The sequence below is a fragment of the Panthera pardus genome, unplaced genomic scaffold, assembly GCF_024362965.1.
Source record: "Panthera pardus isolate Hobbes unplaced genomic scaffold, ASM2436296v1 HiC_scaffold_26, whole genome shotgun sequence".
Taxonomy (NCBI): domain Eukaryota; kingdom Metazoa; phylum Chordata; class Mammalia; order Carnivora; family Felidae; genus Panthera; species Panthera pardus.
The window spans coordinates 3,665,918-3,693,666 of record NW_026526832.1 but is presented as its reverse complement, the minus strand read 5'-3'; the positions used below and the strand labels follow the sequence as shown (position 1 = coordinate 3,693,666).

The 27,749-nt window shown below is 42.8% G+C and overlaps 1 protein-coding gene and 1 pseudogene across 1 annotated transcript; both read left to right on the top strand.

The window, feature by feature from the left end:
• The first annotated feature begins 694 nt into the window (after nucleotides 1-694).
• POLR1B (RNA polymerase I subunit B) lies at nucleotides 695-27,627 on the top strand. Its single transcript, XM_019444960.2, has 15 exons — nucleotides 695-970; nucleotides 5,360-5,527; nucleotides 5,780-5,926; nucleotides 7,593-7,725; nucleotides 8,825-8,961; nucleotides 9,733-9,956; nucleotides 10,702-10,873; nucleotides 13,246-13,417; nucleotides 14,488-14,769; nucleotides 15,679-15,812; nucleotides 20,311-20,481; nucleotides 21,091-21,247; nucleotides 24,139-24,335; nucleotides 25,320-25,573; nucleotides 26,217-27,627. The coding sequence occupies exons 1-15, from the start codon at nucleotides 794-796 to the stop codon at nucleotides 27,097-27,099; spliced, it is 3,408 nt and encodes a 1,135-aa protein (XP_019300505.2). The 5' UTR covers nucleotides 695-793; the 3' UTR covers nucleotides 27,100-27,627.
• On the top strand, nucleotides 2,672-3,513 carry LOC109264596 (NADH dehydrogenase [ubiquinone] 1 beta subcomplex subunit 8, mitochondrial-like; annotated as a pseudogene).
• Nucleotides 27,628-27,749: the final 122 nt, after the last annotated feature.

Sequence of the window (27,749 nt, the reverse complement as noted above, 5' to 3'; positions counted from 1 at the left end):
GTCAAAACTTAACGTTTACTCTTGAAATGTATTTTATGTCAATTGTGTCGCAATACAGAATACAACTGTTAGACACACACACACACACACACACACACACACACACACACACACACACACAAAGTTGAGAAACAACTGCAGGCATTCCTTGATAACCCCATATTCTGGGCTGGTAAGGGATTCATAGCACTCATAGAAACTTAAAGCTGGACGTCTCCTTGGACCTCCCCTTGGATGTACGGCCTCCCCCTCCCCCCAGGCCTCGGATCTAGATGTGGAGAGGGGGTAGAGAGGGCAGAGCACTCCTTCCCATTCACTGTGAAGAGTCTTCACGACTTCAGAGTTGGGTAGAGACAGCAGTCTGGTGCCCAACATCTACTTTTTTCCTGAAGCCAAGGTCAGCATCAGGCATCAGCCTCAGAAAACGATCAAGGAGAATAGGAAGGGAATGAATCTCTGATGACAGCTCTCCTCCGGGCCTAATCAACAGTGCGAATTTACGTTGAACAGATCACACGCTGAATTGGGCTCAGAGGTAGCGTGAAGCCGGCTTCTGCCTTCCTTCCCGCGGAAGGGGAAATGGGTGGGGAGACCACATTCTGGCTCCGTACAGCTTTATCCCGGCCCGTTCACTCCAAGGTTTAGGTTTCAAGTCGGCGCAGAAAAATCGAAGGGCCAAGGCCGGCGGAACCAGAAGAACTACATTTCCCAGCAGGCCGTGGGCACCGGGGCGCCTGCCGTTCTTCCCGGCGCGTGCGGAGCCGTCGCTGGCGCCCGGTGTGCTGGAGGACGCATGGATCCCGCCGGCCGGTGGCAGAGCCTGCCCAAGGGGCCCAGCTTAAAGCATTTGACTGACCCGTCTTATGGGATCCCGCGGGAGCAGCAAAAGCCAGCGTTGCAGGAACTGACGCGGGCGCATGTCGAGTCCTTCAACTACGCTGTGCGCGAGGGCCTCAGCCACGCGGTGCAGGTGAGCGCGGCGTCCTTCCAGGCTGCAGTCGGTCTGCGATCTCCGGTGCCACTTGCTCCGACGAGGCCCCAGATGAGGCGAAACTCGAGGCGGGCACAGGAGAAGGACCCCGCGGGCTGGACGAGGGGGGTGGGTGGGAGGATGCTTGTGTGGCGAGGGGTGCGGGATAGATCCAAGATGCTGGGGTCAGTGGGGCAGTGGCCTTGGGTAGGGTTCCCAGAGAGATGGCTGGGAGATCACAGTATAATCCCAAATAGTTCTCCCAGATAGATCGCGCCAGGCTCTGCGGGGGGCCTGGCACTTGTAGTCTAGTCGACTGGGGGAGTACTAGATGTATTTGTGATTTCTGGATTTCTTTGTGGTTGGAACCTTAGTGTTTTGTAGCCAGTGTCTGCATGCGTGAGAGTGAGGAAGGCGCTATGCTATGGTGGGTGTGCCATTCACACCGCACATGCTTTCATGTCACTGAAGTTTTACCTCTCCGAAACTTACCTGAAAAGGTTCTGAACCTATTTGTACATAGACTGTACATGTGAGGTCATCCTTCCACGGTGTTCTTCTTAGCTTTAAAGGGAGAAACTACTGGGCACCTGCTCTGAATTAGGTGGGTGTTGAGGAAGATATAAATGAGGCCTGAAAGCGAGATTGAGTAGTAGTGACATTTATTCAACATTAAGTGGTTTGATTGATCTAAAGGATACGGTAGCAGAGTTCAAATGAAGATGGTGGGGGAAGGTCTCATTTGGTTAGCATCGCCAGCGTCTCCCAGGCAGTGGGCTCTGAGGGTGCCAGTAATACATAGACTGGAAGTTCTCAAACTTTTTGGTCCCAGGACCCCCTTCCACTCTTAAAATTTTTGAGGGGTCCTAAAGAGCTTTGTTTATCAGTATTTACTCTATTAGAAATTAAAATTGAGAAAATTTTATTTATTTATTTATTTTTTAACGTTTATTTATTTTTGAGACAGAGAGAGACAGAACATGAACGGGGGAGGGGCAGAGAGAGAGGGAGACACAGAATCTGAAGCAGGCTCCAGGCTCTGAGCCATCAGCCCAGAGTCTGACGCGGGGCCTGAACCCACGGACGGCGAGATCGTGACCTGAGCTGAAGTCGGATGCTTAACCGACTGAGCCACCCAGGTGCCCCTTAATTGAGAAAATTTTAAAGTATGAATTCATTTAAAATATAAACCAATGATATATTAACATTTTTATTAAAAATATTTTTGGAGGGGCGCCTGGGTGGCGCAGTCGGTTAAGCGTCCGACTTCAGCCAGGTCACGATCTCGCGGTCTGTGAGTTCGAGCCCCGCGTCGGGCTCTGGGCTGATGGCTCGGAGCCTGGAGCCTGTTTCCAATTCTGTGTGTCTCCCTCTCTCTCTGCCCCTCCCCCGTTCATGCTCTGTCTCTCTCTGTCCCAAAAATAAATAAAAAACGTTGAAAAAAAAATTAAAAAAAAAAAATATTTTTGGAGAGGGGTGCCTGGGTGACTCAGTTAAGCGTCCAACTTCGGCTCAGATCATGATCTGAGGGCCGTGAGTTTGAGCCCCTCTTCCGGCTCTGTGCTGACAGCGCAGAGCCTGGAACCTGCTTCAGATTCTGAGTCTCCCTCTCTCTCTGCTCCTCCCCTGCTCGCGCACTCTCTCTCTCTCTCACAAAATAAATTAACGTTAAAAAAAAATTGGGGGGGTGGGAAGGTGAAGATGGCAGTGACCAGGGCACAGGTCCTGGTAGTCCGATGGCTCAAAGGGCAGCTGGGACCCTGGTGCCATTAGGTGCACAGAGAGCCTCCCACATTACCAAGGACATGCTCCAGGGCACTATCCCAAGATCCCAGAAGAACAGGCTGCCGTTGCCAAGAAGGATAATATGTGGGTGGAAGACTACCTACCAACCACATCCGGGTGATGGCATGGGGTAAGGCAACTACTGGAAGCTTCCTGATGGCTTGCAACAGGAGAGGGACATGGTCTGACTGGGACCACCCAGACCTGAGGTTGAACTGGGGTGAACCGATGCACTGGGGCCTTGACATGTATATCAGGAACCGTGTGGGCACATCCCCCCACGCCTGTTTCCTGGAATCTCATGTGTAAGCACTTCTTGGGCTTCATGGCCTTCATGCTGTTCATGTTTTGGGTTGGGGAAACCTACCCCACCTACTAGTCTGTGGGGCCAAAACAGTATCCTTAAAATAATTTGTAGGTGGAACAAGGCAGTGATACAGCCAAAGAGCCTGCTAAGCTGGTGGTTCGTTATGAGATCTGAGGAAGCTTTGTCAGCTTTGTGCCCCCTAAGTGACTCCCTTATTTCTAGAGACTTAACCTGAATAAATCCCTAATAAAACAGTGGTATGGTTAAAAAATTTTTTTCTAGGGGCGTCTGTGTGGCTCAGTCAGTTGGGCGTCCGACTTGGGCTCAGGTCATGATCTCACAGCTTGAGTTCGAGCCCTGCGTTGGGCTCTGTGCTGACAGCTTGGAGCCTGGAGCCTGCTTCAGATTCTGTGTCTCCGTCTCTCTCTGCCCCTCCCCAACTTGCACTCTCTCTCTCAAAAATAAACATTAAAAAAATTTTTTTTCTAGAGCAGAAAAATTAATAGGTAAATGATATTTTTCCTGTCTTTTGAATGTCTGGCTTATTAGAAGACAGCTGGATTTGCATTTCTGCTTCTGTATTCAGCCTCTTGTGATAAGTTATTTTGATTAAGTACATGTAGAAAGTGTGGTCAGCACAGATAGTGATGCTGCAACTTAGTATTAGTACCAGAATACTGTATGGAAAATGTTGTTACATAAAACAGTAAAGTAAACGACTAACATTTATAAAGTCAAGGGAAAGATAGCCTTTGTCATATTTTGGTTTATTTACAGTTTTGCCCAATATGGGGGGGGGGGGATGTATTTCTTCATTCTGTGAGTCTAAATTGATAAATCTCACAGGCATCTTTTCAGAATACATTCGATCTCATTATTCAGGAATTCGTATTTGTGAATTGCCTACTCATTAAAATCTATTCATAGCCCACAAATCAGTACATACCACCATGTGCAGAATGGTGAAAATTTTGAATTGCCCAGTGCGCACCATTTCAACTGAGGTCCAACAAGGTGATGCTCTATTTCTTGTTTCAAGTTCCATACTATAAACAAGTATCCTTTTCTAAATCTGTCCAATTTTTCTCCTTCTGGTGCTTTTTGTTGGTGATTTCACTCTTTAAAATAGCCCTCAAGCATAGTGCTGAAGTGCTATCTCATGTTCTAAGTGCAAAAAGGCTGTGATGTACCCCTTAAGAGAAATATGTGTTAAATAACCTTTGTTCAGTCATGAGTTAGTGTTGTTGGCTGTGAGTTCAGTGTTAATGAATAAACGATATATATTAAGTAAGGTGTCTTTAAGTAGAAATGTACATAAAACAAGCTTATGTATTGATCAGTTGACAAAAGTGTGATCAGAGACAGGAACGTAACTTTCCCCTAAGAACAATTCAGTGTTTGTGGCAACTTTATAGACCTTAACTATCTCAAATAACAAGATTGTATTGTGATATAGGTAGTGTAGCTGCGACTTGAAAAAGAAAATCTTCTGATCTCCCTTTTGAAAATTGATGCTTTGTCCTTAAATAAAAAATACATGAAAATTTTATGTTAGAATAAAATACTAAATCCTAAAACAATGCCAGCTTTAGATAACATTTGAAAATGGAGACAAGGTCAGTTGAACTGACATGGGGGTAGAGAACCTTCTCTATATTCTTGGCTCCATTTCTGGCATTCTTGTTGTAACGCTAAGGCTAGGAGGTTGTTCCTAGTTAATATGTAGGAGAGCTCAGCGATGCCCCTTCCTCGGAACAGGAGATCTTCCCCAGGGAGTGGTGCAGAGAAGCAGCTGTTGTGCAACGGGAAGAACCACCGTGGCCACCACCTGTGAGGCTCTGGTTTCAGCATGAGGCCACCATGGAATGAAATGTACAAATATCAGCATAAAGAATGATGGCATTAGAGTGCCCAGTCCTAAATCAGGAGGATGTTTCCGTATCCTCTCCTGTTAGGAGCAGTCCCGTTTGTCTTGCTGTGCACGTTGCAGGTACCACGTACAATAGAGAAGTCAGGCACTTGGTTCACAGAACAGTTTTGTTCTGAACACAACTGTACCCTAGAGCCTGCTACAAATGTGACGTGTTGCAGACACTCACAATCTGAATTAGTTCATTGTAGTTGCAGGTACTTAGCGAGGGTATGAGTAGACCGGATGTAGTTTTAACCGTCTTTTTAGATATGTCATGTCTGGCATTTTGGGCATCAGTGCTTGTAGAACACGAGAGCTTTGGAAGAATCTTGGAGAAAGAGGGCCTTGGAAATGCAAGCAGTTCATCGTGTGGATTGTATTTCAGGCTATACCTCCCTTTGAATTTGCTTTCAAAGATGAGCGGATCTCTCTTACTATTGTGGATGCTGTCATCAGTCCACCGATGGTTCCAAAAGGAAACATCTGCAAAGAGCTCAACATTTATCCCGCAGAATGTCGGGGCCGGAGGAGTACCTACCGGGGCAAGTTGACAGTGAGTACAAGTGACAGCGTGTGACTCTTAGGTTGTACGTTTTTGAGAATAAGGCTGGTGCCTAATAAAACTTCTACCAGAATTCTGCTTTCTTGGTACTGTCATTTAAAGATCCTATCTTTTAAATCCAAAGGATAAAATCATTTACCTGATGGTCTTCTTCTTTACTCTTTTAAAATACTTACTTGCTTTGGTAGATCCAGGTAGTTTCTGTTTATTATTAAGTAATTTTCTTCTCTCATCTTCATTTAGGCTGATATCAGCTGGGCAGTGAATGGCATCTCAAAAGGAGTCATTAAACAGTTTCTTGGCTATGTTCCCATCATGGTGAAGTCTAAGCTTTGCAACTTATACAACCTTCCTCCAAAAGCCCTCATTGAGCACCATGAAGAAGCAGAGGTAATTGCGGGCATCCAGGTGATGGTAGAAAAGGCCTGAGATGGGAGTGAGAAGATAGAAACTTGCCAGTGAGAGTCAGTTTTTCTTTCTCCGCTTCCAAGTTCTGGATAGGTAAAATGGGGCTTGGTATCTTGTGTGCTGCATACTTCGTAGGCTCAGAATGAGTCTCAGATGAGACCGTGTGTGAAAAGTGGCCGCACAGTTAGAGACTATTATTATTATGGGGGAAGTATTGATAGGTTGTTCCCTAATTTCCTGCATGATACACTTTCCGTCTGAGATGCTTGCTTTACCAACAGTAAGATTCTGTGAGCATATTGAATTGCTTCCTGTACCTCTCCTTCGGCATGGTTTTCATCTGCGATACGTGGTTTTGCAGTATTGAGTTGAAGTACTCAAGACGTATAGACTCTGCTGGCAGTAGGGAGACTGTTTTGTGATGGGATGAGGGTTATGGTGTCAGATCTGGGTTTGACACCCAAGTGCTCCACTTACCAGTTATGTGGCTTTGGGAATTGTCTTTTTTTTTTTTTAATTTTTTGTTTTTAACGTTTATTTATTTTTGAGACAGAGAGAGACAGAGCGTGAACGGGGGGAGGGGCAGAGAGAGGGAGACACAGAATCGGAAGCAGGCTCCAGGCTCTGAGCCATCAGCCCAGAGCCCGACGCGGGGCTCGAACTCACGGACCGCAAGATCGTGACCTGAGCTGAAGTCGGACGCTTAACCGACTGAGCCACCCAGGCGCCCCATGGGAATTTTCATCTTTCTGTGCCTCAGTTTCCTCTTCTGGGCATAATAACTGTGCCACTTATTGTTATGAGGATTAACGGGGCTGGTAACATAGAGCACCCAGCATGATATACCTGCTTCATAGTATCGATGTGTAGTAGCTTTTTATTTATTATAGAACTGTGATACCAGAGGAGCACCTGGGTGGCTCAGTCAGTTAAGTGTCCACCTCTTGGTTTCAGCTCAGGTCATGATCTCACGGTTTGTGAGTTTGAGCCCCACATCAGACTGTGCTGACAGTGCAGAGCCTGCTTGGGATTCTCTCTCCTCTCTGTCTGCCCCTCCCCTGCCCGTGTTCTGTCTCTCTCTCTCTCTTTCTCTCTCTGTGTCTCTCTCTCTCTCAAAAATAAATAAACAAGCATGAAAAACATTTTTTTTAGTTAAAAAAAAAAATGTGATACCAGAACTATGAAAAACAGTTTCCTCTTTAGCTAATCTGAATTTCTGGTTTCCAGAGTTTTTATACAGTCAAAATTTTTTAACTTCTTTGGGAACCATATTCACCTGGAAGCAAAATGGCTATTATCTCTTATCTCTTTCAAGTAAGGTTTTTTTTTTTTCTTTTTTTTAAATATCATTTGAAGACTAAATCATGAAATCATTTTAGGGGGACAGAAAGGCAAGTTAGTTCGAGTCTGTCTAGTAGAGGAAAGTATCCTGATCCTTCCATACTTTTCTGCCAGGTCCCTAGAACCTTTTTAGTGCACTTAAGAGAAGACTTAATTCACACATTGACAGTTTCCATGAAGTTTCCAGGGGACCTGTAGACCCTTTCGCCTCTGCATGCCTCTTCTGCACGTTGCACTGCGTCTGGCAGTTATCTTCATGTTGACGGTGTATCTTTGTTTAACAAATTATAATTCATCTGTTCGGCAGGAAATGGGAGGCTATTTTATAATCAATGGCATTGAAAAAGTCATCCGAATGTTAATTATGCCTCGGAGAAATTTCCCCATTGCAATGGTAAGACCAAAATGGAAAACCAGAGGGCCTGGCTATACTCAGTATGGTAAGTTGTAGTGACCTTTGGAATGTTCTTTTAGAAAAGTTTTGTTTTTCTAGTAAGCATTTCTGTTAAGTTAGTAAGCATGTTATAGCAGGAAGCCTACTTTTATTATGTTTAATTTTTTTCACATTGAAAGAACACATGTATGGGTCGCCTGGGTGGCTCAGTCGGTTAAGCATCTGACTTCATTTCAGGTCATAATCTCGCAGTTTGTGGGTTCAAGCCTCATATTGGGCTCTCTGCTGTCAGCCCAGAGCCTGCTTTGGATCCTCTGTCTCCTGCTCTCGGAAGAATAATAAACATTTAACAACAACGAAAGAAAGAATGCATGTACTGATGTTCTTATTTATGGAGATGAAGGCTGGCCTGACTCAACCAGAGGGGGGGTGTGGGCCTCAGAAGTCTCCTATGTAGGTTTCCTCTTCCGTGGCATTCCTCTTGGAGTCCCTGGCTGACAGCCACCTGGCCTCTGAGTGCTCACTGTGACAGAGCCTGGCTTCATAAGACAACATTTTCATTCTTTGGTGACCCTGCAAGTGAATAACTTGTTTTTATAATTGAGCTAAAAATCAGCTTCTAATGATAACCATATATACTATCCCTAGAATAATAGCATCTCAGCAAGTCAAAACGGCTAGTCGTTTATTCTTTTGCATCACTGATGTGGAATGCCGTTCCAGTCTTTGTTTAAAGCTGAATCAAAATCTAAAATTCTGCTTTTCTCCATTTGGACTCTTGGATGAAGCCATTTTCTCTTGATCAGATTCCACAGAGTACAGGGGATATAAAGCGCTGTATGATGAGGCTCTGCAAGGTGCTCGTGATATAACGTGTTATATAACACACGGACCCAGCTCTACAAGGAAACTTTGAAGTTGCATTAAATTTGTAGTTTCAGTTACTTGTAGTGGTTTTCAGCCTAGGGAGATGTGTGCCCTAGGGGATTTGGCAAGGTCTGGAGACATTTTTGGTTGCCAGTCTTGGCTAACCTTAGTGATTTGGCTCTATTTTTAAGAGGGTTAAAAATAATTTAGGGAAAAAAGTAATTATCAAAGCAGTTACAGTATTACTGAGTTTTTGACTTTTTGCTTTGTTTCAATAGGAGTTTCAATGCACTGTGTAAGGGAAGAACATTCTGCTGTCAACATGAACCTTCACTACCTGGAAAATGGCACGGTTATGTTGAACTTTATTTACCGGAAAGAACTGTTTTTCCTTCCTTTGGGATTTGCACTGAAGGTGTGACTTAACGAATGTGTTTCTTTTGCTATGAAGAGGTTCAGTGGAGGTCACATTCTGTGCAGAGTGGATAGGTTCTCCCGAGTGGAATTGATGGCTGTATCAGCTGTGCACTGCTCCAAAACAAATTACCCAAAATGCAGTGGCTCAAAATATCAACAACCATTCCTCTCTCACTATTTCTGTGGTCAGGAATTTGGAAGTGGCTGGGATTTGGGGCACTTGTGCCTCAAGGTCTCTGGAGGTAGCGGTGAGATGTCAGCAGGGGCTGCAGTCATTTAGAAGGCCAGTAGGGCCGGAGGATCCACTTCCAAGGTGGTCACTCATGGCTGGCAGGTCATTGCAGGCTGGTGGCAGCAGGTCCTGGTTCCTGTGCACGTGGGCCTTTCCACAGGCTGCTGGAAGCGGCTGTCTTCCCCGAGAGGGTTAGCCAGGAGAGTGAGGCCGAAGCCACAGTCCCTTTTGGGACCTGACCTTGAGAATCACACATCAACTTTTTTACCATGTTGTCTTGGTCACACAGCCAGTGCTGACTTAGTGTGAGCGGAGACTCTACAAGGCTGTGAATACCAGAAGGCAAGGATGATGATGGGGCCATCTTGCTGTCTTACCATACAAGCCATGCCTTGTTTTGGAGAGTTCATTTGGATTTGCCAGTAGTGGAGTGCTAAATTTCCTCAGAGAAATAGAATGGCTAAAATTGTTTAGTTATGACTAGCGATTAAAAAGAAAACCTTGTTTTTTTTGTTTTTTTGTTTTTTTCTTTTCTAGGCACTTGTCAACTTCTCCGATTACCAGATTTTTCAGGAGCTCATCAAAGGCAAAGAGGAAGACTCTTTCTTTAGGAACTCCATTTCTCAGATGTTAAGGATCGTAACGGAAGAGGGTTGTTCCACACAAAAACAGGTCCTTAATTATCTAGGTGAACGCTTCAGAGTGAAGCTCAGTCTCCCTGACTGGTACCCAAATGAACAGGCTGCAGAGTTTCTGTTTAAGTACGTGCTTTTGCCTAAACGGCTGTCTGTGGGGCGGGAGGTTGTAGTTAGGGCTATGAGTCATCTGGGAATCAGAATGGACCTGGGGGTAGCATTCTGGTCTAAGGAAGCAGGGCCCAGCTCTGTTCCTCTGGCCATCCACACCTTTCTTTCTATAGTAGTTTCGTTTTATTTTATTGTGCTTTTAAACTTTTATTTTGAAACAACTCCAGACTTCCAGAATTGCTGCAAAAATAGTACCATGGACACTTCACATTCACTAGTTGTTACCATTTTTATTACGTTTGCTCTCTTGATTTCTCTTTACGTAGGTCAACATTCTTCTTCCTATAACATTTGAAAGTTGTAGGCATCCTGTCCCTTTATTTGCCCAAGGCAAGGACTCTGTTATATAACCACTGTACAGGTACTAGCGTTTAAAGTAGTATGTAGGCACAGGTCACATGTTGAGCACCCGAATGGCCAGTGCCACTGAGAAACTGAATTCTTGATTTTATTTAGTTGTAGTTAATTTACATTTAAATAGCCACATTCTGCATGTCATGCCATGTGGTCCAGCACAGCTCTAGACCCTGTGAGTATGTACTGTCCTTTTGCTAATGTTGCCAGTAAAGAGGAAAAGCAGTTGTCTTTAAAAATGAGCAAGAACTTTTAAGTAAACAGGAATCGGGAACCTGGGTTCGTAGGACATCAAGTTCTAGTAGCAGCTCAGTTGTTTTAAGCTTCGCTTTCTGTTTTGACACAGCCAGTGCATCTGTATCCACTTGAAATCCAGTACTGAAAAGTTTTACATGCTTTGTCTCATGACCCGGAAGCTCTTTGCTTTAGCCAAAGGAGAGTGCATGGAGGAGAATCCTGACAGTTTAGTGAATCAAGAAGTCCTTACACCTGGTCAGCTCTTCCTTATGTTTCTGAAGGTAAACGCTTGCTGCTTTCACCCTTGGGCCAGTCGTCCCTCTTGTGGAATGGTGAGACGGTTTCCGGCAGCACTGTTTTCTGCGTGTTTGCAGTTTGTAGTTTCGGCACTTTACGTAGCCTGCCTTTTTAATTTTTTGTTTGTTCGGCAGTAAGGGATTTAATCCAAGATCTTAAGTTTACACCAAATTCAGAAACTTCTTTAATATTTCTAAGAGGTTAAAGGCAACATCAAGTCTCGGTCATAACGTTAATGATAACATGTAACTGGCCAAACGTGTGTGATTTCCATACTTTTTTTAAAATGTTATTTATTTTTGAGAGAGAGAGAGAGAGAAAGAGAGAGCAAGCAGGAGAGGGGCAGAGAGAGAGGGAGACGCAGAATCCAAAGCAGGCTCCAGGCTCTGAGCTGTCAGCACAGAGCCCGACGTGGGGCTCGTACTCACGAACTGTGAGATCATGACCTGAGCCGAAGTCAGATGGTTAACCGACTGAGCCACCCGGGCGCCCCACATTTCCATACTTTTATACCAGCTTTGTTTTAAGCTTCTGAACCCCTGACTCTGGAACACAGTAAGAATCTTCAGGAAGGTACAGGACAGTGACATAATCTGAACTACAGACTTCAGTAGCCATTTCACTGAATATCACAGCGGAGATTGAGGTGTCCTGTGATTTCCGTGCTTGGTTCTGAGGGCTTCTTAATAGTGAGGGAGTGAGAGATACTGAAGAGCTGCCCTCTCTGAACTTTAGAACAGCTCTGGTGAACGCTGTTCATCATCCTTTGTGGTGTCTGCCCTCCCTGCCAGAGGCACTGTCTGCTCAGCTTTATACCCCTGCACCTTTTACCAGAAAGGCTGGGGACCTCATAGGAAGGCTTCTTAGAGGCCTCTTCTCACTTCTCTTGCGCTGTTGTGTGCAGGCCTTACATACAGGTCTCCAGTCACTCGACTGCATTTCTGAAGTCAAAAAGTGCTAGAACTCCAAAAATGCGAGTTGGCAGGAGAACCTGACCTGCACTGACGGGAGGCTATTTATAATGTTCATTTATTCTACTTAGTGTGATAGTTTGTTTGTCTCTCCGTAGAAGTGTGTTTGATTACAAGCCGGCACCTCAGTCTTCATAATAAGTTTATGTACCTGCTACCCTTGTAAAGTCTGGAAAATTCTTAAGACAGAAATAAATTGGGCCCAGGTCGTCCTATAATGCACTGCTCTTTGAAGAAAAGTTTGTCGTGAGGCTTCAATAAATATGCAGAGTGCCAGCTTACAGTATGTGCCCCATGCTAGTTGCTCACCTTAGCAAGTTAACTACAAAGTGACAATAGGCAAACCTCTTACCAGGGAGAGACCGTTTCGGTCCTCATTCCTCTGGTCTCCTGTCTCAGGTCACAGAGCTGCTGCCTGGGTCTCTGGTCCTCAGGTCTGTGGCTTTTCTTTCCTGTTTTCTGACTCTGCTATCTCACTTCTTTTCCATTTTGCTTCAGACTTACAGAAGAAGAGAGTGTCACTCTTTCCTACCAGTGTCAACTGTCTTGTGTGTTGGGCGTCATTTGGGGACTTGGACTCTTCTTAGTTGTTTTTACTGTTAACAGAGTGGCTGCTGCTTTAAAGCTTTGCTCTCGTTGCCTGTTTCTGGGGTTGAAGCTGTTCTGACTACTTGATGAGAGCATTTTAATGAAAAACTTTTCTAAAGCCAAAGCAAACGTGATTTTTGTTTTTGTTTTAATTTTGTTTTTTAATTTGAGAGAGTGTGTGCACGAGTGGGGGTGGCGGAGGGAGAGAGAGAGAATGAATGAATGAATGAATGAATGAATGAATCTCAAGCAGAGCCCAATGCAGGGCTTGATCCCACGACCCTGAGATCATGACCTGAGCCAAAATCAAGACTCTGACACTCAACTGACTGAGCCACCCAGGCGCTTCCTCCCAGAGCAAACTTTTGATTCTTTTCGTGAATGTGGGTAATCTTTACTAGGAGCAGTTTTTGCCTCACTCCAAGGGACATTTGACTGTGCCTGGAAACATTTTTGGTTGTCACAGCTTGCAGGATGCTACTGCCATCCCGTGGGTCAGGGCCGGGGGTAGCGCTAAATATCCTGCATGCAGGGCCTGGCCCCTCACTACAAAGAACTATCTAGCCAAAATGTCAGTGGTGCTGAGGTTGAGAAACCTTGATATGCAGGAGTTTGTGGCTTCTGCCTGAACAGGAATAGTGTGAGGAAAGACTGTTTTTCAGGCTTATAGACCAGACGTTCTCCATGTCAAATGTATAAATTAGTGGGCCTTTGTTATGGACATGGGATTATTATGTGGGAGTAAGTATGAAATGTGAGTAATTTAAATGTAATCGTTTCAATTTTTTTTATTTCAGGAAAAAATGGAAGCTTGGTTAGTGTCTATAAAAATTGCTCTAGACAAGAGGGCTCAGAAGGCCAATGTGTCCATAAACACTGAAAATTTGATGAAGATTTTTAATATGGGAACAGACCTTACAAAACCATTTGAATATCTTCTTGCTACTGGGAATCTGCGTTCTAAAACAGGTGAAATTAAATAGATTGGCTTCAGGGGTTGTGGGAGGGGGGATGGGCTAAATGGGGAAGGGGCATTAAGGAATCTGTTCCTGAAATCATTGTTGCCTACATGCTAACTAACTTGGATGTAAATTAAAAAAATAAAATTAAAAAATAAAAATAGACAGACTTCATTTTAGGTACAGTTTTAAAGTTATTTGATCAATATGGATTTATATATTGCTGAGAGAGGTTCTCTTTAAAAGTGAACTCATCTCTTGGGGCACCTGGGTGGTTAAGTTGGTTAAGCGTCAGACTCTTGATCTCAGCTCAGGTCTTGATCTCGGGGCATGAGTTCAAGACCCATGTTGAACTCTGTGCTGGGTGTGAAGCCTACTTAAAAAAAAAAAAAAAGAAAAGCCTTTAAAAAAGTGCATTTGTCCCTTTCACTAAAGACGGATTTCATGTTGTAAATTTGACAAGTGTGCATCAGTGTGCATCAATCTGAAGGGCTTGAGACAAGGCATCTGTAGAGCTTAAATCCACTTCTTATCATCACATGCATCTCTGTGCCTCCTTCTAGAATTCTAAAGATAGCTTAGATCTGTGAGGAACCGTTAGTAGTCTGGGGCGGGGGTGGGGGTGCATCACCTAAACCAGGTGCATCAGAAAGGCCTGAAAAACCTAAGTAGTCATTGAGGGCCCAGAAGTAATACTGTTGATTTTTTTTTTTACACAGATAGTACCGATGCAGATTTTTTTTTACGACTAACAACTTCTTACATATTTTCCATCCCTCTCTGATGAATCCCATTTAGTTACTTGCTGTTTCACACTCATTTAACGTTTCCCACAAAGGAGGTAGTAATAGGAGGAGAGAGGGAACCAGTGGGGCTAATATAACTTGGGAAATCTGGGGGGAGGGGTTACTGCCTTTTTACTACTAATTTTGTAAATCCCTCCCACTCGTCAGTGCTAATAAACTTTATAACTCACTCTGATTTCTACTGTGCTCTGAGGTTTTGTCCTCAGAGCCTCACATCGAAATACACTTGTTTTTTAAGTTTAGCCTGTTTTTGAATGACTTTTGTTTTATTAAGGTCTTGGCTTCCTGCAAGATTCTGGACTTTGTGTTGTGGCTGATAAGCTGAACTTCATACGCTATCTCTCCCATTTCCGCTGTGTGCACAGAGGGGCTGATTTTGCTAAGATGAGGACCACCACAGTACGCAGGCTGCTGCCGGAGTCCTGGGGTTTCCTTTGTCCTGTGCACACCCCAGATGGGGAGCCCTGTGGCCTGATGAACCACCTGACTGCCGTGTGTGAGGTCGTCACACAGTTTGTGTATACAGCATCTATTCCAGCTTTGCTCTGCAGCTTGGGTATGTGATGGACAGTGATAAACAGTCTTGTTTGGGTGTGGGGGTTTTAACAGGTGCAAACTGTCAAGTTATACTTCTTTGGGAACTAAGCAAGAATTCTGCAAGAATTCTGTTTACTCTTCTGTGCAGGAGTCGGGCTGGTTTCCTGGCTCGTCTGTAGGTCAGGTGCATTTTTTTGAGAATGAGTGAGGGAGAAATTAAATGCTATAGTTTTATTTTATTTTTTGCAAAAATAAAAATGTCAAAACATTTCAAATACACCAGCATTCAGCATTATCGTTAATGCATTAACATTCAGCAATATCAGAAATAACATTTTGGGTCACTCCCTGTATCTGGTGACTCGACCACTGCATCTCTAAGTAGGAAACAGTGTCAGTTTGCAGGAAGACCATTAAAAAGAGGTTGTCTAGTAGTCTGTACCCTGATGTCATAAGAGACAGAGCCTTTGTTCTGGGGGACTCACAGCTGCTAACTCTGCTTTGGCTGAATGTCCTGGAATAAACACAAAAGCACCACTAGTCTTGATGCTGGGGTTACAGATAAATTTTAGCAAGTAGGCAAATTCACAGATGTGGAATCCTCAAATAAGGAGGATCAAGTGCAGTTGAGGTTTTGGGGAAAAGTTTATCTATTTACATGGTTCTAATCAAAACATAGAAGATATACATAGGAAAGCCTCTCTTATACCCTTGTCCCCCAGCTGCTCTCCCCAAAGACAGTCCGAGTCACCAGTTTCTTGTGTATCCTTGCTGAAAGGGCTTAGAAACATGTAAGCAATATAAAAATGTTCTGGTTTGGAGGCCAGATCTCTAAAATGATGAAGCGGTTGTCGAGCCTATCTGGAGGGACTTTTTAACGTAGGAGAAAGCACTCTGGTGTGAGCATTTGGTCTGTTCACTTCCCCAGGGGTCACTCCAGTTGATGGAGCTCCACACCGGCCGTACAGCGAGTGCTACCCTGTCCTGCTGGACGGCGTCATGGTTGGCTGGGTGGATAAGGACCTTGCTCCTGGTGTTGCAGATTCTCTCCGACACTTTAAGGTGATCTTGTGTCTTTGTGAACTGTTCTGTCCCTTACTCCTAGGTTGTCTGTCCTTTTCTTGTCGAGGTAGCCCCAGGGCAGCGTAGACTGGCCAGGGGGTCTGGAGGTCAGAAGCTGATTCCGAAAGTGCCTCTACATCCCCTGTAGTGTCACAGTCTTGTCTTGTGCTGGCTTCAGAGGTTAGGGTCAGTGACAGATACTTTGACCTGCATGCATTTTTTTGGTAGTTTCATTGAGGCCCTAGTCTGCTAATCTCACAAATTTTTAACTTTTTTTGTTTTGTTAATACTAGTGGCATACAGGGGGCCTCAAAATACATCCTTTATATTTCAAGTAATGTTGAAGATATGCGAGTTATAAGTCACACCCTGTTACCTTCTGGGTCTTAAAAGTGGATTTCTATTTATTTATTTTTTATTATTATTAAACAATTTTTTTAAGTTTATTTATTTTTGAGAGACACAGGGAGGGGGAGGGGCAGAGAGGAAGAGAAAGGATCCCAAGCAGCCTCTGCATTCTCAGCACAGAGCCTGATGTGGGGCTCGAACTCACAAACCGTGAGGTCATGACTGAGCCAAAACCAAGAGTCGAGCGCTTAACCAACTGAGCCACCCAGGCGCCCCATGAAAGTGTGTTTTTGAAAAGTCAGGTATGGGCGCCTGGGTGGCTCAGTTGGTTAAGCATCCAACTTCGGCTCAGGTCATGATCTCACAGCTCGTGAATTCAAGCCCCATACTGGGCTCCGTGCTGACAGTTCAAAGCCTTGGAGCCTGCTCCCGATTCTGTGTCTCCCTCTCTTTCTGCCCCTTCCCCACTTGTGCTCTGTCTCTCTCTTTTAAAAATAAGTAAAACATTAAAAAAAAAAGTAGAATAACATTCTTTGACTAACTTATATTTGGAATTTTCCTAACAAGAGTTTTGGTATGAGACAATGGGCATTGAAGAATTGTTCTTTGGCAACAGGATGAATTATAGTTCGTGCTCTGGTTTATTTCAAACTGTACTCTGGTTCAGTTTTCGGTATTTTTAGTTTTCAAATTGGTCAATATAATTTTTTTTAATTTTTTTTTTACATTTATTTATTTTTTGAGAGACACAGAGAGACAGACCACAAGTGGGGGAGGGGCAGAGAGAGGAGGAGACACAGAATCCGGAGGAGGCTCCAGGCTCCGAGCTGTTGGCACAGAGCCTGACGCGGGGCTCGAACTCACAAACCGTGAGATCATGACCTGAGCCGAAGTCGGTCGCTCAACTGACTGAGCCACCCAGGTGCCCCTGTTCAATACAATTTTAAATGTAAAGGTGTTCGAACACCACAGAGAACTCCCATCTGCCCATTACCTAGATCCACCAGTTGTTAGGTTTTGCCCCACATGCTTTATCTGTTTGTATGCCCTTTATAAACCTGTATAGTTTTTTCTTCTGAACCATTTGAGGATGGTATACAGACCAATCCCCTTTTCCATGAAGATTGCCACCATCAAGTGCATTCTTCCTGAGAACAAGGGCTTTTCCTCCTCAATAATCCCAGTACACTTTTCAACATCAGGGAAGGTTAGGGTGGTGGAGTCCACAGCTGACACTCAGATTATGCCAGTTGTCTCAGGAATGTCTTCCACAGCAATTTTTTCTCTATCCTGGTTTGGGACCCAGTCCAGCATCATGTATTACATGTAATTATCATGTTTCTTTAGTCTCCTTTAATCTTGAACAGCCCTTCAGCTCTTCGTGTCTTGACTTTTTTAAAAACTACAGGCCAGTTATTGTATAGCTATCCTTTATTTATGTTGGTGTGTAGCTTTCTGATGATGAAATTCAGGATATCCTTTCAAGAGGCACATGATCTTGGGGCCCCTGGGTGGCTCAGTCGGTTAAGCGGCCAACTTTAGCTCAGGTCATGATCTCACGGTTTGTGAGTTCAAGCCCCGCATCGGGCTCTGTGCTGACAGCTCAGAGCCTGGAGCCTGCTTCAGGTTCTGTGTGTGTCTCTCTCTCTGCCCCTCCCCCACTCATTCTCAATCCCTCTCTCTCTCTCTCTCTCTCTCTCTCTCTTTTTCTCTTTCTCTCTCAAATAAATAAGCATTTAAAAAATGGAAAAAAAAAAAGAGGCACATGATGTTGACTTGTCCCGCAGCTAGTGATGCTAATTATGATCGCAGTAAGGTTGTGTTCTCTAGGTTGATGCACTGTGCTGTTGCTAATTTTCTGGGTAATTAGTAATTTGTGGAGAGATATTTGGAAGAAGCTATGTGAAAGCCTCATCAAGTTTTTACCTGCAAGTTGGCGAATTCTTTGAAGAATTCTTACTCTCCCATTGATGATTCTTTCCTGAGGGAATGATTATTGTGATGGCTGCCCCGTGATTGTTTCCTAGCTCTATCATTCCTTCTGTGTTTGTGAGTTGCTATTTTGTAAGGTAGAGTTTTCCTTTCTCTTCCACTTATTTGTTTTTTTATTCACAGCAGCATAGATTTACAGATGCCTGTTTTAATTTATGAGTCTTCTGTTGCTGTTGCTTATTTTGATGCTCAAGTTGTATGATTTCACTTTTTCCAGAGGTCCCTGTGGTTTTGTTTTGTTCATAAATGCATATAACAAAATTTACCATTGTAACCATTTTTAAGCTTCTAGTCCAGTGGCATTAAGTATGTTCAGGTTGTTGTGCAACCACCACCCTATCCATCTCCTGAAGTCTTCCATCATCCCAGACTGGAAGTCTGTACTCATTCAACAGGAGCTCCCCATTTCCTCCTTCCCTGGTTGCCACTGTTCTACTTTTCTTCGTGAACTTTGACTTTGCTAGGTACCTCATGTAAGTGGAATCATACAGGATTTGTCCCTTTGTGTCTGGCTTATTTCACTTAGCGTAATGTTTCAAGTTCATTCCTGTTGCAGCCTGTGTCAGAATTTCATTCCTTTTTGGAGCACCTGGCTGGCTCAGTTGGAGGAGCATGTGACTCTTGATGTCACAGTCATGAGTTTGAACCTTACGTTGGCTGTAAAGATTACATGTATAAATAAACGTAAAAATAATTGCATTCCTTTTTTTAAGACTGAAGAATATTCCATTGGGTATACTACCACATTTTGCTTATCCATTCGTTCATTGATGGATACTTAGCTTGCTTCCACCTTTTGTGTTGTTGTTGTTGTTGTTGTTTTTTTTAAGCTTATTTATTTTGAGTGACAGGGCTGAGGGACAAAAATGAGGGAGAGAAAATTCCAAGCGGGCTCCGTGCTTCCAGCACGGAGCCCAATGCAGGACCTGATCCCACAAACTGTGAGATCATAACCTGAGCCGAAATCAAGAGTCAGATGCTTAACCAACTGAGCCACCTAGGTGCCCCAGGTTGCTCCTACCTTTTGGCTACCATGAATAATGCTGCTGTGAACATGGATGTACAAGTACCTGTTTGAGTTCCTGCTTTCAGTCCTTTGGCGTGTATGCCTAGAATTAGAATTGCTGGATCATACGGTAATTCTGTATTTCATTCTTTGATGTGTTCTGGGGGAAATCTGTAGTATTTTCCTTTCGATATACTAAGTGTATTATATTAATTTATTCCCTGATCATCATTCTCTAGTACTAGTGATGAATAATGAACCCTCAATTCCTGGAATAAATCCCACTTGGTCATGGTGAATCATTTTCTTAATATTTAAGAAATACCAGTTAAATAGTAAAAATTTATTTTTTTCTTAATAGATACATTTCTGCTTTATAAAAAGAATTAGAAAGTTTTCCTTTGTTTTCAGTGCCCTGGAACAGTTTGTAGAAATTGGGTTATCTGGTCCTAAGTCTGCTAGAATTCCCCTGTGAAACCATCTGGCTCTAGTGCTTTCTTTGGGGATAGTTTCTAGATACGTTTATTTCTAATATGGAAATCGATCATCTTTAAAAAGGCTTTCTACCTCTGTTGGGGTCTTCTGTTTTGGTAACCTGCATTTTATCCATTTCATCTTGATTTCTTAGAGTAGACCCATGATTTTAAATTTTAGTTTCACTGGGTTTTTTTTTTTTTTTTTTTTTTTTCATTTCTTACTCTGTACATTTGTCCCCCTCCCCATCCCCACACACCCCTCCAGCTTTTTTTCTTGGTTAGGTTAAGCAGTGGGTATTTGAGAGAATGCAGAATTTTGATTTATTACTTTGAACCTTTTTCAGTATTAATTTCAGGTTTTATCTTTGTTAACTTGTGGGGGTTTTGTGTGTGTGGGTTTTTTGGGGTTTTTTTTTTGTTTGTTGTTTTTTTTTGGCCTTTGTGTTAAGAATTTGATCCATTTAGGGGAGTCTGGCTGGTGGCTTAGTTGAGAGAAAGAGAGTCAGAGCATGAGCAGGGGAGGGGCAGAGAGAGACAGAGAGAATCTGAAGCAGGCTCCAGGCTATCGGCACAGAGCCCGACGCGGGGGCTCGAACCCACAAATCGTGAGATCATGACCCCCAAGTGCCCACCCCTACATCACTTCTTAATTGAACTCTCTTTTTGTTGAAAACAGGTGTTGAGAGAAAAAAGAATTCCTCCCTGGATGGAAGTGGCCCTTATCCCCATGACGGGGAAACCAAGTCTATACCCAGGGTTATTCCTGTTTACTACTCCTTGTAGACTTGTGCGGCCTGTGCAGAACTTGGAATTAGGCAAAGAAGAACTAATTGGAACTATGGAACAGGTACACAAAGCATTGTGTTGGTGCCTGAACCTACTCGTGTGGTATATGACTTCTGAAGACTTAATCACTGCTACTTTTTAAAAATGTTAGCGCTGTTTGATAACCATCGGGAGTTTGAGAGAAAATCACAACTTACCTCTGTCTCCTCTGTGATGAACACAAAGCCGTTTTCACATTTCCTCCCTCCGCTCACCTATTGAGAGAGAGGGTTGATGGTCATGTTACCTGCCTTCCCATCCTGCCCAGCTCCTATGCACCTGACTCTGCGTCAGGTGGTGAGGTGGGAACATTCCATTAGACTCACTCACCGCCTTTGCCTCCATCTTTGCAGTTGGGAAACTGTGGGCTTTGTGCTACCTAAAAATTTCTTTCTTCCAATCTTCCACAGTTGAACCAGGGTGGATTTAGAGTGACACGGGTCAGGTAAGCGATATTTCTAACTGGAAGCTTCCCCGTGCTTCTCAGTGGATCCTGTCCGTGTTCATGATGTTGAGTGGGGAAGGTTTTCGTTCAAGGCTTTGAGTCCTAAACTCTGAGAGATAAGATGAGTTAATATGTTAGCAGTCAGTTATTTTGTGCCTTGAACTTCTCGCCCTTCCTTTTTTCCAGATCTTCATGAACATTGCCATCTTCGAGGATGAGGTTTTGGCTGGAGTTACCACCCACCAGGAGCTCTTCCCTCACAGCCTGCTGAGTGTGATCGCCAACTTCATCCCTTTCTCTGATCACAACCAGAGTCCTCGGAACATGTACCAGTGCCAGATGGGTAAGAGGGAGTAGAGAGTGGTGGTGGTATTCACACAGAAGAAAAGCGCTTGTAACTTTTTTTATTTTGAAATACTTTCAAACTCAGAGAAAACTTGCAAGAATGGTACAAAGATTTCCTATAAACCCTTTATCTAGATTTTGTTAACATTTTGTCTCATCTGCCCTGCTTTCCATTTGAAGGGAAGTTACAGACACGATGCCCCTTTACCCCTAAATATTTCATTGTGTATTTCCTAACAGCAAGCATGTTCGCTTACGTAACCAGGGGCAAGCGTTTAAATCAGGAAATTTAACATTGATGTTGTTATACTATTTTATAGTCCTTACTCAGATTTTGACTGATTGTCCCAAAAATATGGCTTGTGGCAGGTTTTTTTTCTGCGTAGCACCTAGTCCAGGATAACAAGTTGCATTTAGTTGTCATGTCTCTTTAGTCTTTTAAATTAGAACAGATCCTTAGCCTTTGTCACTTTTGACATTGATGTTTTTGAACCAAAAGGTAATTTATTTTGTACGATGTTTGTCAATTTGGATTTGTTTGAAGTCTTGTGATTTGACTTTTGAAGAATACAAACCATGTAGTCACCCACATCTTATCACTTGCAGTATTCTTCATTCCTGCCTGATGATTCCGTGTTCCATTGAATACCTCCAAGTAATATCTCTTGAGCCTGAAAAGCTTCCTTTAGCATTTTTTATAGTTTAGGTGGTTGGCTACAAATCCTCTTAGTTTTTATTTCTCTGAAAATGTCTTTGTTTGATCTTCACTTGAAGGAAATAGATGTACATTTCTAAATTGAGAGTTAGTTTGTTCAGCACTTAAAAGGTATGGAACTGTCTCTTCTTGGTCTCTCATTTTTACTAGAAGTCAGTGGTTACATGTATGGTTGATTGCTTGTAGATAATGTGTTCCTCCCCCCAGCGCCCCACCCTCCCCTGTCCTTAAGATTTTTACTTTATATTTGATTCATAGCAGATTGAGTACGATATGCCGAGATATGATGTTCTTTGTGCTTGGAGTGTATTGGTCTTCTTAAATCTGGTTTTAAAGAGTTAATCGGGGCGCCTGGGTGGCTCAGTCAATTACGCATCCAACTCTTGATTTTGGCTCAGGTCATCTCAGGGTCCTGAGAATGAGCCCCACAGCCTTGGGCTCCCTGCTAGACATGGAGCCTGCTTAAGATTCTCTCTCTCTCTGTCTCCCTCCCCCCGCCTACCCCCTCTCCCTGCTACCACTCTCTCTGTCAAAAAATAAATAAAAAATAAAAGATGTAATTAAATTAGTAGTTTTTGCCATTAATTGTAAAAACACTGCTTCTGCCCCATTCTCTCATACCTCTCCTGAGATTTCACTTATGTGTCATGTATATTAAACCTTTAGGTATCGTTCTGTAAGCCATTGGTTTATAATCTCCTTTTCTGTCTTTTTTTTTCGTCTTCGGGTTGGATCATTTTGTTGATCTATTGTTAATTTCACTGATTTTTCATTCTATGTCAGATATTTAGTTTTTTAGCCTAGCATTTCTGTTTGTTTCTTTTTTATAGTTTCTATTTTCTCTGAGGTTGTTGTCTTCATTGTGAACATATTTTCCTTTATGTTTTTGAGCATTGTTATTACAGGTTTTTAAAAATCACTGTCTTCTGATTCTAACATCTGGGTCATCTCAGGATCCATCTGCATTGATTACATTTTTCTTAAGTATGGGTTGTGTTTTCCTATTTCCTTGTATTTCTAGTAATACTGGATTGTATCCATGACATCGTGAATGATAGGTTTTAAAGATTGTCAGTTCTATTATGGTCCTTCAAAAAGATTGGTTTTAGATTTAATTGGTAGATAGCTGAACACAGCAGTTGAAGTATGTTCTTTTAGCCTCAGGTGGCCTGCTTGGATCTGTCACATGCATAGTTTAGTCCGCCAAGGATTTGGACTCCGTTTATTTGCAGAATTTAAGGCTCTTCATGGTTCTTTCCTTTATAAAATCTACCCCCTTACTTTCCAGTTGCTGTTGTGTTCTGAACTCTGTTCCTTGGTTCTGTAGGCTGGTAAGACTGTAGGTTTCTATCTAAGTTGTAGCCACTACAGTGACTGAACCATCAGGCAAAAACATTAAAAACTGAAAAAGCTAGTAGTTCCCTCTGTACTGTTTCTTTTGTCCAAGTGTGAATTCCTCTCCAGTTTCTGACTCCAGTGCTTTCATACTGTGTGTGTTTGGGGAGGGGATGGGGGTGGTTTTTTGTTTTGCATTGTTCTGGATCTTAATGTGCTGAGGTGTAGCTTTCTCTTACTGGAAGCTGGAAGTCTCCTTTTCTAGATTTTAAAATTCACTGTGTATGTATGCATACACATATGGTCTTATAAATCATTTTGTTTCAGGTTGATTCTCTGTAATGTGAAGTAGTACAAAGAAGAGTCTTACTTCCCTACCCTCTGTACCCCACACCCAGAATTAGCAGATACTGACATTGTGTTCTGTGTGTGTGTAAGGAAGTAATCTAAGTAGGTAGATAATAGTTACTGTCTGCTTTTCATCCCGTCTGTCCCCCAACTAGTAATATCCTGTAATTTATATGCATCCTTTTTATGCTTTTCTTACATTATACACATGTCCATAAACTAGGAGTGGAATTATCTGGGATGTGTACCTAAAGCGTATAATATTAAATGTCATTCTGTGCTTTTTCCCTCTCAGCATCGTTTTCATGGTCTGGCTACATAGATACACGTGGTCTGCTTCATTTTCATGCTGTGTATTAGTCTGTAGTGAGCAGAACCACCACGATTGATTTATTCATTCCCTGATGATGCATGTTTTATTGTTACCAATTTTATATATGACCTTTATAGTCAAGGGGAAAACGATGCTAAGGGTTTTTTTTCCTTTGTAGGGAAGCAAACTATGGGCTTTCCACTTCTCACTTACCAAGCTCGATCAGATAATAAACTGTATCGTCTTCAGACTCCACAAAGCCCTTTAGTGAGACCATACATGTATGATTATTATGATATGGATAACTATCCAATTGGGACAAATGCCATTGTTGCTGTTATTTCTTACACTGGCTACGATATGGAAGATGCCATGGTGAGTTCTGCCAAGAGAATGTAGTTTCATTTCTTTTCTTTTTTAAAAAAAATTTTTTTTAACGTTTATATTATTGAGAGACAGACAGAGACAGAACATGAGCATGGGAAGGGCAGAGAGAGGAGGAGACACAGAATCTGAAACAGGCTCCAGGCTCTGAGCTGTCAGTACAGAGCCCGACGCGGGGTTCAAACTCAACAAACCGCAAGATCATGACCAGAGCCGAAGTCGGATGCTTAACTGACTGAGCCACCCCGGCACCCCTCATTTCTTTTCATTTTAACTTTTTTGTTTACTGTGGGATTACTGAAGGAATATTTTCATGTCCTGTTCTGTTAAATGTGTTCTGTTAAATGTTCTGTTCTGTTAAATGTTCTGTTCTGTTCTGTTCTGTTAAATGATGAATTCCTAGTCTCAGTTGAAAATGGCAAGCCTTGGGGCACCTGGGTGGCTCAGTCGGTTGAGCGTCGGACTTTGGCTCAGGTCATGATCTCGCAGTCTGTGAGTTTGAGCCCCACGTCGGTCTCTGTGCTGACAGCTCAGAGCCTGGAGCCTGCTTCGGATTCTGTGTCTCCCTCTCTCTCTGCCCCTCCCCTGCTCATACTCTTTCTCTCAAAAATAAACAAACATTAAAAAAAAAAGTTTTAATTTTTTTATTAATGTTTTAATTTAATCAGCACAGAGCCCGATGTGGGGCTTGATCTCATGAACTGTGAGATCACAACCTGAGCCGAAATCAAGAGTCAGATGCTTAACTGACTGAGCCACCAAAGTGCCCCTATCATTTATATTTATGTATGATCAGGTCTTAAGCCATTTACAAGTGTCTGGGTTTTATTAGTGTAGGTGACTTGGAAAATTTGGAGTTTTAAAATTAGAATGGCAGTTATCATAAACGCAGTATTTTAATTCTAACTAGTTTTAATTTTGAAAATCCCCATTTGGCCTCAGTCTCTTAAATTAATGATTTTTTTGACCTCACAGATTGTGAATAAGGCCTCTTGGGAACGAGGCTTTGCCCATGGAAGTGTCTACAAGTCTGAATTCATAGATCTCTCTGAAAAAATTAAACAAGGAGATGATAGTCTGGTGTTCGGAGTCAAACCTGGTGACCCACGGGTTTTGCAGAAGTTAGATGATGATGGCTTGCCATTTATCGGAGCACAGTTGCAGTATGGAGATCCGTATTATGGCTACTTGAACCTCAACACCGGGGAAAACTTTGTGATCTACTATAAGTAAGTTCGGATACCCAATACTACTTTGTGAAGGCTGTTTCTCAATGAAATTGCTGGTGGTCAGTGAATGTTATCTTTTAACAGGAGAATTCTGGAGAAGACAGAAGTGATGGTTTTAGTCACTGACTCAGTCATAACTGAATTGGCGTTTCTTAAATGAGACAAAGTTCTGTGTCTGCTGTATGGCCTTTGTTTTTTTACTTCTCTTGTCAGTCTCATAGTTTGATAAGTTACCTGTGATTTATTTCAAAACTGTATTATTCAGACTTGATCATCTTTCTCAGGCATGTTGTTAGGAATTTTCCTAGCTAAAATGTCAAGTTCACTGTGCCTTTTATTAAAATTAAAAATTTCTTAGCTTATTTTACATCCAGAAAATTGTTTCAACAGTAGGTCTCATCATAGTTTTTCAGTTGCCTCTGTCACCGTTCTTTCAGATGGGCATAGTTGTGTAGTGAATGTAATCAGTAGCCCTGTTCGTAAATACTTGTAGGGACACCATCTCTATTTGTACTGGAGAGTGGAGGTAGGAATAAGTTTTGCAAATACCCTATAAGATGCACTAATTATATCAATAAGACTTAAGTGTCTTTGTAAGTTTAAAGAACATAGTTTGACCTCCCGTCTGCTTATTTTTTCCTAGGAGTAAAGAAAATTGCATTGTGGATAACATCAAAGTGTGTAGTAATGACACCGGCAGTGGGAAATTCAAGTGTATTTGCATCACGATGAGAGTCCCTCGGAACCCAACTATCGGAGATAAATTTGCCAGTCGTCATGGGCAGAAGGGCATCTTGAGCCGGTTGTGGCCAGCTGAGGACATGCCATTTTCTGAGAGTGGGATGGTCCCAGACATTTTGTTCAATCCTCATGGTTTTCCCTCCCGCATGACCATTGGTATGTTAATTGAGAGCATGGCGGGGAAGTCTGCTGCTTTGCACGGTCTCTGCCACGATGCTACACCCTTCACCTTTTCAGAGGAGAACTCAGCCTTAGAATACTTCGGTGAGATGTTGAAAGCTGCTGGCTACAACTTCTATGGCACCGAGAGGCTGTATAGTGGCATCAGTGGGATAGAACTGGAAGCAGACATCTTCATAGGCGTGGTTTATTATCAACGTTTACGCCACATGGTCTCAGACAAATTCCAGGTTAGAACGACGGGAGCCAGAGACAAAGTCACTAACCAGCCTATTGGGGGAAGAAACGTCCAGGGCGGAATCCGTTTTGGGGAAATGGAGCGGGATGCTCTTTTAGCCCACGGTACATCTTTTCTCCTTCATGACCGCCTCTTCAACTGTTCGGATCGATCGGTAGCCCACGTGTGCGTGGAGTGTGGTAGTTTACTCTCTCCACTGTTGGAGAAGCCACCGCCTTCTTGGTCTGCCATGCGCAACAGAAAGTACAACTGTACTTTGTGTAATCGCAGCGATACTATTGACACCGTTTCTGTGCCTTACGTTTTCCGGTATTTTGTAGCCGAACTGGCAGCTATGAACATCAAAGTGAAATTGGATGTCATTTAACCTGATGTGGCCTTTTGGGTTAGGAAAACTATCAGATTAAAATAAGATGTAACTTCAGTTTAGTGAAGATATTACTTGGTTACTGTGGAGTTTTTCCAAGGGTGTTAGAGTTTTCAACCAAGACCTAGCAACTGAGAATTCAGGATTTCTGAGTCTATCCAGTATAAGAACTACTGAAGTTGATTTTTAATACATTATGTTCAAAAAATGATACACTGGTAAGTTGACGGATATACAGGGAAGTCTTTCCAACCCTAGGTTCTTTGTATCCTATTTTCAGCAGGCAGTGACCATCAAACATTTCTCTGGCTAGAGCAGAGCAGTCCAATACAAATACAATGCAAGCCATAGATGTAATTTTATATTTTCTTATATCTCCATTAAAGTAAAAACAAAAGGTGGCTCTACTGAAATGTAGTTGTTGTACAAAACTGCACGTATTTAATGTATACAATCTGATGGGTTTGAACACATGCATACACCTGTGAAATGATTGTAATCAAGGTAATAAACGCCACTTCCAGAAGATTCCTTGTGCCCTTTGGGGTCGTGTGTGTTCGTTTTTGGCAAAAACACTGAACTTGACATCCACCCTGACATCCATCCTCTTAACAGATGTTTATGTGTACATGGTAGTATTGTTAATGACA

What these genes read in the sequence shown, in the direction of transcription:
- POLR1B (XM_019444960.2), top strand. Translation starts at nt 794, where the DNA reads ATGGATCCCGCCGGCCGGTGGCAGAGCCTGCCCAAGGGGCCCAGCTTA. An exon ending in GCCTCAGCCACGCGGTGCAG is followed by an intron (nt 971 to 5,359) that starts GTGAGCGCGGCG and finishes ATTGTATTTCAG; the next exon opens with GCTATACCTCCCTTTGAATT. An exon ending in ACGATATGGAAGATGCCATG is followed by an intron (nt 24,336 to 25,319) that starts GTGAGTTCTGCC and finishes TTGACCTCACAG; the next exon opens with ATTGTGAATAAGGCCTCTTG.